The following is an 11,231-nucleotide window of genomic DNA, read 5'->3' on the forward strand; positions in this document are numbered from 1 at the left end:
CCTCGCGCGCTGCGGTGGCCGCGCGGGCCGGAGCGGAGCGGGCTGGAGCGCGGCGGCCGCGGCCCGGGGCGGCGGTGCGGGCCCGCGGGGGCGGCGTTGGGCGCCTTCCTTCGTCAGTCCCTCCCCGGCGGCGCGGAGGGGGGGGGGGGGGGGGGGCGCGGCCGCCGCTCGGCGCCTTTAAGGGAGCGGGAGGGAGCTGCGAGGCGGCGGCGGCTGCGGTGGCGGCAGCCGAGGCGAGCGGGGCGGGGGCGCGGGCGCGGCGCTCGGAGTCCGTTCGGGGCCGGGGCCGGGCCCGGGAGGCGCGAGGAGCGCGGGCAGCGCAGCCGGAGCCCGCCGCCCGGGACATGGCTAAGGCGGGCCGTGCAGGTGAGGGCGGGCGCGGGGAGGGCAGGGCCGGGGCCCGGGGGAGGGACTCGCGCGTCTCGAGGAGGGGCCGCCGGCCCAGGTGAGCCCCTCACGCAGGTAGGCGGAGGTCCTGGGAGGGCGGAGGGGGCGGTGGCGGGGCTGGACCTCCTGCGCGTGGAGAGGGGGCTGTGCGTGCCCCCAGTCCTTCCTGCGCCCCCGGTCACCTCGCGGAACACCGCGTCCCCCTCTCCACCGCTCCGCCGGAAAGGGCCAGGTCTGCGGCGCCCCGGGCCAGTCCCGCCGTTGGGAGTCCTGTGCACCAAAGGGGATGTCCCGCGGCCGCCGCTTTGTCTCACACCCCCAACGCAAACCGGGACGCGCCCCTAGTCCTGCAGCTCTCTCCATCCAGGACGCCACAACCCCCCGCCCCAGCCCCCGTCACCAGCTCAGTCCGGAGACCCAGATTCCTTCTCGGGAAGAAGGGGAGCCCCGCGCCGCCCCGGCAGCTGGCCGCCCCGCCCCCTCCCCCATTGACCCTGGGACCCAAAGCCTCGGCTGTGGAGGCCTTTTCTGGGGTCCCGTGGGCTCTGCCTCCCCCAGGCTCAGACGGTGTAGCCCGTGGTTTGAGGGAGCTGGCATTAGTCATTCGTTCATTCATCCAGCCCGACGTTCATTCACTAGCATCTGCTCTGTGCCAGACCCTGAGCTGGGCACCGGGACTCAGGCGGACTCAGCCCCCCTGCTGCGCCCATGCTGGGGAGACCCAGGCCCGTGACTCATCGGGCACACTCTGGGCCCGATGGTGCCTTAGGAGGCGGATAGAGGACAGCTGTGCCCACAGGGCCGGCCATACAGTAGGCGGCAGCAAGCCTGGTTTCGGCAGTGCCTCTTGTGAGGCTGGTGTGTGAGAATCTACCGTGAACTCACACCCAACCCGTGACGTTGGCAGGTGCCATGCTGTCCCCCAGGACCGGGTTCGACGGTGAAGGAATGGGTGTGAATTCACCCGTCTGCACACTGGGCGTGAATACCATCAGGCTGTGTGTCAATCCACCCCCACGCACGAAAGCTGCCTGGGACCCTGGGCTGGGGACCCGTCTCCCTGTGCAGGCACTGAGTCTGTAAGATTTAGGTGCCTGAGAATGCACTCCCATTCTGTCCCCGAGGAGTCACCCCTGTCGGGGTGGGGCCGGTTGTGTGAGACACAGCCAGTATGGAACACAGCTAAACAGCCTTCTCACTCCCCTCCCTTTTCCCCTCCTGAGGGAGGCACTGTGAGATGACGCCAGGGAGGCTGAAAAAGGCTTCTTGCCTCCCTCTTCCCTCCACCATGCCTGGGTCCTCACCCACCCCGACTCCTTAAAATGGCCCGTAGCAGGGTGTGTGTTCTGTCTGCTGCCCTACCCTGTGTGTGTGTGTGTGTGTGTGTGCGCGCGCGTGCACGCACCTGGACACCGTGAGCACAGGTCACCTGCCAGGACACTGTCTTCACAACAGCAGTGAACAGTCGCTGCTTGTTCTATGTACTAGGCAGGGTGCTAAGCTCTTTACTGCACTGTGATCCTGGGAGCAAGGAATTGCGACTCTCCCCCTTTTAAAACATCTAGAAACAGATACTCAGAGAAATAGCAGTCTCAAGGTGGCTCAGAGGGTCTGAGCAGAGCCTGGACTCACAGCCAGGTCTATTGGACTTGAAGGACTCTCTCCGTCACTGCCCTGATAAGTGACCCCCTTACCAAATGGGGGTACCAGTCTCAGTCCCTCTGCCTGAGCCTATGGGCCCTTTGGTCCCTGGGCTGACAGTCTGTGGGAATTTGTTCCAGTGACAGGTGGAAAAACTGCCCTGCTCTGAGCATCGATGCCTCGTGCTGTTCTAACATTTTTTTTTCTGCTGCAATTTCACGCTTGGCCCTTTCCCTCCAGGCAACACAGATTCACCACGTCTGTGGATCCAGTGCCTGGGCTCCTGCCCCCCACACTCAGCAGTCACCCCAAGGAGACTGGTTACCTCTCCCTTCTCAGCTATCCCAGGCTTGTCTGCATTTTGTAAATGCCCCTTCTCTTTTTCTTTCTTCTTCTTCTTCTTTTTTCTTTTTCTTTTTTTTTTTTTTTTGAGACAGAGTCTCGGTCTGTCTCCCAGGCTGGAGGGCAGTGGCTTGATCTCGGCTCACTGCAACCTCCACCTCCTAGGCTGAAGCGATTCTCCTGCCTCAGCCTCCCAAGTAACTGGTATTACAGATACCTACCACCACGCCCAGCTAATTTTTGTGTTTTTAGTAGAGATGGGGTTTCACCATGTTGGCCAGGCTGGTTTTGAACACCTGACCGCAAATGATCCGCCCACCTTAGCCTCCCAAAGTGCTGGGATTACAAGTGTGAGCCACTGTGCCCGGCCTACCTTCTCTTCTTGAGGCTTCTAAGCCCATCGAATCGAAAACAACACATAGTAATGTGAGCATGAGAATCACATATTCCGCATTGGCAACATCTGTGAAGAATAGATGGGTGAGCTTCAGAAGAGAGGGATCCCTTGGAGGTCAGGAACCTGTCTCTTTCTTCACAGCTGGGGAAACTGAGGCCCAAGGAGACCATGTAACAGAGAGAGGGGTGGCTGTTCAGTACCACCTGCCTCGGATGGGCAGACTGATGGGCAGGAATGATCAGGCCTTCACTCTGGGGGGTGACATGGGAACAAAGGGTGGCTGAAGGCCAGGAGTGGAGGCTGTGGCACCTGGCCTGTGAGTGAGGGGTCTGCGCCGTGACCTTCGAGGTGTTCCCTCTAAAATCTGGCTAGTAGATCACCCACAGAGAGAAAAGACAGAGCTTTGGGCCCCAGGGCTGCCATGGTACCTGACTTTAGGTCATCACATGTGGTCTAGTGAATAATATCCCTGGAGTTGTGCAGTGCACAGCCTGAGCAGCAGGTCATGGCTGTGCCAGATTTGTGGCACGGCTTGTGTCAGACAAGAGCTAAAGGGAGGCAGTGAAAGGACTTTCACACTGCCAGGAAAATCCAGGTACAAGAGAAATTGTTATCAGGGCCCAGAGAGGATGAGATAAATCTTCAGAAGATGAATCCAGATAGGTTATTATCAGTTCTCAATCTCTAGGGGAGATTTCAGTTACACAGACAGGCATCATTTATGGTGGCCCTGGTCTAGCCAGCGACAGGGAGGTGGCGGGGGGCCGGTGGGGGAAGGATTCAGAAGCTCTGTGTAGGAAGGGCTAATTTACAGTACAAAGCTCCCCATGGAGCAGAGAGGCCAGTGAGTGGCTTGAGACAATGAAGGCTGGGTTTCTCTGGGAGATGGGCCCTAAAAGCTAGCAGAGTTTGGATAGAAAGGTGGCCAGGGGGCTGGGCACGGTGGCTCACGCCTGTAATCCCAGAACTTTGGGAGGTCGAGGCGGGGGGATCACGAGGTCAAGAGATTGAGACCATCCTGGCTAACACAGTGAAACCCCGTGTTTAGTAGACACGTTTAGTAGTAACACGTGTCTACTAAAAACACAAAAACAAAATTAGCCGGGCATGGTGGTGGGTGCCTTTAGTCCCAGCTACTCGAGAGGCTGAGGTGAGAGAATGGCGTGAACCCAGGAATCAGAGCTTGCAGTGAGCCGAGATCGTGCCACTGCACTCCAGCCTGGGCAACAGAGCAAGACTCCATCTCGAAAAGAAAAGAAAAGAAAAGAGGTGGGGGTAATGGCTTGAACAAAGGCTAGGAGGATGGAAGGGAGGAGGCACATGTGTAAATGTGGAAGGACTGCTATGGGTAGGCGTGGAGGGTGGGCAGGAAGGGCCCAAGAGTAAAGAAATCTGTCTGGCTGGAGTGGAAGAGTGCAGAGGGTCAAAAGGAACTCCAAAGAGCGTGAAGACAGGAGTGCTGGGGTACGACTTGGGTGTTTCGACAGATCCCTCTGGCTGGGACGCGAGGGCTCCTGGGAAGCTGGAGAGAGGCCAGCCGGGTGGAGCTGCCTTTGTTGGGAAGGGTTGGTTCTGATGCCTGCCAGCCACACTGCCCCTCCCTTCCTGTCTACCTCCCTGTGCCCCTCCCTCTGCACCCCAACAGGCTGCCCCTCTCTCCCACTGGGAGAATGCGAGTTTTGGGGTGGGGGCAGGTCCTCAGACTAGGCAGGAGCAGAGTGAGCAGCCTAGAGGGTCTTGGCACCTCTCAGGCTGGGGCAGGAATGTCTGCAGAGACAGAGCCGAGGCCACAGGGCTGGGCCTCCCGGGCCGGAGGAACCAGTTTATTCTCCTCTCAGGTGTTAGCCTCTGCTCTGAGGGGTATAGCTGGCAGGCTTCCATGTGGCAAACCTAGTAATTTGAGTCAGTAAAGTACCGATCCTACAGTGTTAGGATGGAAGCGAACATTTCCATACTCATGTTCCAAGTCCTTCTTAACAATGGGTCGCTGAGGGCCTGTGAGGGGTAGGTATTTGGCCAACGTCACAGAAGAAGGTGACGGCAGAGCCTGGGTTTCCAGAGTGTGGACTTTGCTCTGCTGAGTCAGCCTCTTTTGGGGTCCTCCTGGAGTGGGGCGTGTGCTGTCACATCCTCCCAAAGCCAGACCTTCTCCTGGGCCCCTTACTCTGTGGCTCCCAGGGGCAGGGACTAGTGGCTGGGAGGAAACATCAGGAAGCTTGGTTTCCACTCAGAGGAGGAAACATCTGGAAGCTTGGAAAGGGGACTAGTGCAGATTTTTTTTTTTTTTAACATTTTTTAATACTTTTTTTTTTTCGTAGAAACAGGGTCTCATCATGTTGCCCAGACTGGTCTCAAACTCTGGGCCTCAAGTAATCCTTCCTGCTTTGACTTCCCAAAATGCTGGGATTACAGGCATGAGCCATCACAACTGGACAACGCTGGGATTCTTAAATCTTTGGGGAGGTGCCAGGGGATTTGAGGCATGACTCTGAGAAACTCCCAGGCCTAGGGCACTGATTGCTTTACTGTGTATCTTGGGACAGGCATTGCATTCTGCAAGGAGATGGTAAACTCACTTTCTCTGGTCCCCAGTGGGAAGGCTATGGTCAAATCATACGCCAGTGTCCAGACTCCAGGCTTTTCAAAAGCTTTCTTTTGCAGTCTGGTGTGTGCTAGAGCTTGGATGTGCCTCATGTTCCTATGCAAATACGCCGGCCTCTGTGAAGTCACCTGTCACAGCAGCAGATCCGGCAGGTCCTAGCCTGAGATGTGTGTTGCCTCTCAGTTCTGGCTGTGGTGTCCCTGTTTGAGCCAAGGAGGGTGCAGCTCAGAGAGGTTCCACCTCAAGCCTGTGACCCTGGGCCTGGAACCCCTTATCTCTCATTTGAGGCCTCTATGACTTGACCTGTGTTTGGAAGTCCAGTGTGGCAGGACACAGAATACGAGGACATGGCTGGACAGTGTCCCTGCCCCAGCCACTTGCCTGGGCCATGTCTGGGTCAGACTGGCCAGAAGCTGTGATGTTTTCTCACGTACATCTTCATATGAGACTTCATGGCTGGAGGTGGCCTGGTGATCTCTCAGTTCTACCTGTTAAGCAGGTTGGGAGACAGAGACCAGACCCTTTCATTCAAGGGTCCTTCTCTGAGGTCCGGCATCCTTTCCCCTTCAAGGACAGAGAGAGTGAACTTTCAGAGACCACGGAGGCCTTAGGGATTGGGGACTTCCTGGTAGGACCCAGCTGCCTTCCAGGAATTCTGAGATCCTAGGATTGGGAGTTTGCATGCTGGAACCGATCTTATAGCAGCTCTCAGCATGCTTTTCTGCCCAATGGCTCAACAGCATGTCTGAGGTAGAGCCAATGTTATTCTCATTTTATGAATGAGAAACTAAGGCCCAGAAGGGTTAACTGTCTAGTTCTAGAATCACACGTAAAGTTAGAGGCAAAGCTGGAATTAGAGCTTATGTCTCTTCTACTGTTGGAGTCAGTATTCCTGGGAGCTAACTTGTCTCACAAAGCAGAGCCCTGGCTCTGGCACTGGTTGACCTTGAATTGCCCTCTTTGGGCCTCAGTTTCCTTATCTGTAAAAGTGGAAGGGAAGAGTTTGGGGGTCAGGATGAGCTTCAGGCTCTTTCCAGCTCCATCCCTGCTCTCTCCTTTTTGGTGGCCTCCCTGGCTGTGGGTTTTACTGTGCCCTGAAGAGGCCTTGCCCCTTCTCAACTCTGACCTTGCATTGATCCTCCCAGATTTGAGGGTCAGTGAATCAGTGGGGAGCTGAGGACGTGGATGTGGAGAGCACGTGCCTCCTGGCAGGCCATCACCAGGTCTGCAGCCAGGAGCCTGGAAGCAGGTGGCCAGGGTCCCCAGGGGAAGGACTTGGTGTGGGAGGGGGGAGGAGAGAATGCATAACAAGTGAGTTTGGAAATCAAATGAGATCTGAGCTCCCCACCCACTCCCTCAAATCTCTCTCTACTCTCTCTCTTTTGAAATTCCTGTTTTCTAAAGAGAAAGAAAATGCTAAATTGCACCCCCTTTTGCAAACGGAATAGGAGGCTTAGTGAGTCACTCTGGAGGTAAATGCCACCTCCAGGGTCCCACGTGTGCCTGTGGAGGCCTGCACAGCTGTGTGGCCACCAGCTTCCACAGGGTATGTGTGTGGCGAGGGTAGACAGGGGTGCAGGAGCCTCTTCTCTGTCCACGACTCTGGAGTGGGAGCTGGGTCCCAGCACTGGGGCCCTACCCAGGCAACCTGCTTCCTCCAGGCTCTCCCAGGGCTGGATTTGTGAGGCTCACATGTTCGTGGGGCCACAGCTCAGACTGGGCCAGGCTGGAAGCCCGTGTGGTAACTGTCAGTGCTCGATTTGAGGCTAGAGATGGGGTGCAGGGTGTAGCATCTTGGGGTTCAGTCTGTGGCTGCCGTTGGCACAGTGTGAGTGAATTTGGGGCTCCATGGGGTGTAGTCTGTGTGGCCAGGGCTGCGGGGGTTTGCATCTGCCTCTGGAAAGCAGGCGTCTCAGGTTTTGTGAAGCCGCTCTCTCTAGGTGTCTTGGTGAAACTCTTCTCCAGGGCTGGTGAGCAAGACAGCTTGGAGCGAACCACCTACCAGGGGAAGGTTCCTGGGGGTGTTGGGAGCCTCGTCTCTCTCTGGGAGGGTCAGCCTGTTTGTTAGAAGACCTGGGACATGGGAGGCGAGAGAGGAGGTGTTCCTCTTCCCAGATGACCCATTCTTCTGGAAGGAGGGGAAGTAGCCGTCTGTTAGCTGGTAGCAGGGATGCCAAACAAGGGTTGAAAGCAAAAATAGAAACGCGCTGGGCTCTGTCTGGGAGGGGCGTTGAGTTCTGCTGGATCCGAGAGGCCTCTTCTGAGCTGTCTGCTGCTGACACCATGTTTGCTTGGCTCTGGGTGTTTGCAGAGCACGTCACGTCCTGCACTCCTGCCCTCCTCGGGGACAGACCTAGGTGTGCAGGATGTGGGACTGTGAGCGCTCGGGGCTGGCAGCTGGAAGGCTTTCACTTGTTTCAGGGTCTGTCTTTCAGAGATTCTTAGTGTCTGGGGCCGCGCCTCACTCATGCACCACTGACCTTTTCTGATTGTTCCGGGTTGGTGCAGATGACCACCCTCAACAGAACTCCTTTTGACCCTGATGTCGCCCCTGTGGGTTCCTTCTCTTCCCCTTGCTCCTACTTCCTGCCCCCCATGAGGCTAGTCCCAGCCGAGCAACTCTGGAATCATCCCTTGTGGTAAAAAGAGCTATTTTCAGCTTTGCCATTACTGCCCAGTTCGGGTGTGTGTGTGTGTTTATCCCTCACAGCCTCTGTGTTTCCTTCTTGCGTAGTATAATCTGGAGCAGCGATGAGAGCTCCGCCTCTGGGGCTCTGGCTGGCAATTCCTGGCACTGTGCTTTGGCACCAAATGGAGGGGCCTGGGGGCAGGGGCAACCTTGGGCCCCATCTTTGCTCAGTTGCAGTTCAGGAGTGGCAGGTGGTATGAGTCGAATCACCTGCAGGGGTCACGCTGGCCCTTGCTGGCATGGGGTGGGGAGCTGCTACCTTCCTACTGTTCACTCCAAGCTAATGGCAGCCTCTGATGCGCTTCTCAAAAAGCTGTGGCCGTTTCATTGAGGTGGTGGTCTTTGAAAGAGACCCCAGACAGGCGCGGTGGCTCACGCCTGTAATCCCAGCACTTTGGGAGGCCGAGGCGGGTGCATCTCCTGAGGTCGGGAGTTTGAGACCAATGTGACCAACGTGGAGAAACCCTGTCTCTACTAAAAATACAAAACTAGCCGGGCGTGGTGGCACATGCCTGTAATCCCAGCTACTCAGGAGGCCGAGGCAGGAGAATTGCTTGAACCCGGGAGGCGGAGGTTGCGGTGAGCCGAGATCACACCATTGCACTCCAGCCTGGGCAACAAGAGTGAAACTCAGTTTAAAAAAAAAAAAAAAAACAGCGTCCTTTGAGGAGTCTGATTCCAACCTGGCCTCCCGTTGCCTGGGTAGGTGCCTGGACCTTGAGCCCCTGTTCTCAGCTCTCCGCAAGGGGGTCCTGGGTTGAGCAGAAGGAATGCCTCCCGCTGTCCTGTCTTTCGGGCTGCCTTCCTGGGGAGCCTGCAGGTGGCAGAGCCTGTCGTGGCACAGTGGCAGGTGCTATGGGGAACTCGTTTTAGAGGGAGGAGAGAGCCTCTTCCTTATGGAACAAGAGTCTGGCGGGACATAGGGGGGACAGCTGGGCCTTGGGAGAATTGTTCCAAATAATTCAGAACTGTTGGGAGCCTAATTGGCAGAGCAAATGAAAGTACAATAGATAGCCAAAGCTATTAATCACTAATTATCTCCTAAATAAGGTAATTAATGGGTATTTCAGTGGCATATTTATGACATACCAGCAGGTCTTCAAAAAGCACATTTTCCCCAAAGCAACTGGTTTGGCCAACTGTGCCCTGCTTGGAGACCCCCCTTACCCCTAGAAGCAGGTGGCGTGACAGGAGGCACATCAGTTTTCTTCTCTGAGCTTCAGTTTTCTCATCTGTCAACAAGAATCCTGAGTCCTTTCTTACTGACCTCCCTGGGTTATCATGATGACAACAGGCAGCGGAGGCTGTGGAAATCCCAGGCAACTGTATGCAATGCCATACAGAGTTTTTCTTTCTCTTTTGAGACGGAGTCTTGCTCTGTCACCCAGGCTGGAGGGCAGTGGCGCGATCTCAGCCCACTGCAACCTCCACCTCCCTGGTTCAAGCAATTCTCCCTGACTCAGCCTCCCGAGTAGCTAGGATTACTGGCATGCGCCACCATGCCTGGCTAATTTTTGTAATTTTTAGTAGAGACGGGGTTTCGCCCTGTTGGCCAGGTTGGTCTCCAACTCCTGACTTCAGGTGATCCACCTGCCTCCGCCTCCCAAAGTGCTGGGATTTACAGGCGTGAGCCGCCGTGGCCGCCCTGTACGGACTTTACAGTGAACGTATCTTTCACGTTATTTGATACAAGTCCTTGATTGTGCTGGGTGCCATTCTGTGGCCAGGGTCAGGGCTTGGTCTGTGGCTAGTAGTGTTGTTGGTCTGTGACTGAGTCAAGCTGGGTCTGTGGTCAGGTGCGTGGTGTGGTTTGAGACAGGAGTTGTGGCACGGCCTGTGGCCATGGTCATAACTCAGTCTATGGCCGAGCCGAAGTCGAGGCTGTGGTTGAGGTTGAGGTTTGGGCCACGGCTAGTCTCAGACCTGAGCTGCCCTCAGGACAATTCTGCAACCTGAAGTCAGCCTCAGTCTTTAAGCGCGTTACTGGTGGGTGGATGGACCTGCCAGGTTGCCCTGGAAGCTGGATTTCTTCCTGGCTCCTCCAGGATGTTGGCTCCAGATGCTGCGTACTCGGGTGGATAGGCCCTTCCAGGGCTCCTGGCGTGTCCCCTGAAACAGACGAGCACATGAGCTCATCGGTAGCACATATAGCAGTTTGGGAGATAGTTAGGACATGTTTCTATAGCAACCAACCCCCAACCAGCACTGGTTTCCTTCAATAATGCCTTTTTCTGGAAGCAGCTTCTCCTGGCCTCTCATCTCTCCCTGGACAGCCCTACTTCAAGGCTGAGGATGAGCTGGCTGGCCCTGGACTGATCCGGTCTCCAAATTCACCCTGATCCAGAGAGGAAGCCTGAGGACGTTCCCTCAGGGATGCTCCCCTGAAAGGGGGCCTTGCTAAGATCTCCCCTGTGCTGGGCCACACTGAGCATGACAAGAGCCTTGCCCAGCCCTGACCTGGCGGAGGATAGGAGCCTAGAGAGGATTCCTACCAGGTGTCTGCCCAGGGGAAACCCACAGCCCAGTGGAGCAGGCAGGCCTGGACCCAGTCTGTAAATAGGGACTCTGAGGGACACAGATGCTGGACATGAAGGACACACAAGGAGACAGGCGCCCAGGCTGGCCTCAGGAGCCAAGAAAGACTTCCAGCTGATACTTCAAGCATCAATAGGAATTGGGGGTGGGATGGGGAGATAGAAGACATTTCAGGCTTCAGGACCTGCAGGAGGAAAGGCCCGGGGAGGAAGAAGAGCATGGTGTGAAGGCCCTCCTGGTGGCAATGTGCTGCTGAAGCCCAGGCTGCTGGAAGGAGAGGCTGGGAGGGGAGAGCAAGTCCTGGCCTGCAGTAGTTCAAGTTTAGGGGACAGACAAGGCAAGCCCCAGGGAGCTGCGATGGGAGGGAGGCGAGAGGGATGGGCCCCATGAGTGTGGGCAGGGGCAAGCATTTCCAGCCTTTGGGGAGTGGAGAGGCTCCCATTCCAGGGGCCTGAGAAGAAGGAGAGGGGCCTGCCCTTGGAAGCTACCACGGATGAAAGAACCAACGAAAAGCTCTTGGAGAATTACGATTTATCATTTTATTTAACACACCCTTTTCTAGCACTGATGGAGTCTCAGGCACTCTGCTGAACCTTTTAAAGTGTTGGTTCATGTAATCCTCACTGCGACACTATGTA

General features: G+C 56.4%; 1 protein-coding gene across 2 annotated transcripts in view; it reads left to right on the top strand.

The window, feature by feature from the left end:
- Positions 1-209: 209 nt before the first annotated feature.
- The window catches only part of PITPNM3 (PITPNM family member 3), a 107,896-nt gene continuing 96,874 nt past the window's right edge, over positions 210-11,231 (top strand). The window contains exon 1 of one of the 2 annotated variants that reach the window (XM_033184882.1): positions 210-366. In XM_033184882.1, coding sequence (XP_033040773.1) covers positions 345-366 — 22 coding nt within the window. In that variant the 5' untranslated portion in view covers positions 210-344. Of the gene's footprint in view, positions 367-392; positions 463-11,231 lie in introns of those variants that run through there. The other variant, XM_033184881.1, reaches the window with a different exon arrangement.

The sequence above is a fragment of the Trachypithecus francoisi genome, unplaced genomic scaffold (genome assembly GCF_009764315.1).
Source record: "Trachypithecus francoisi isolate TF-2019V2 unplaced genomic scaffold, Tfra_2.0 Lachesis_group20, whole genome shotgun sequence".
In the NCBI taxonomy this organism is placed as follows: Eukaryota; Metazoa; Chordata; class Mammalia; order Primates; family Cercopithecidae; genus Trachypithecus; species Trachypithecus francoisi.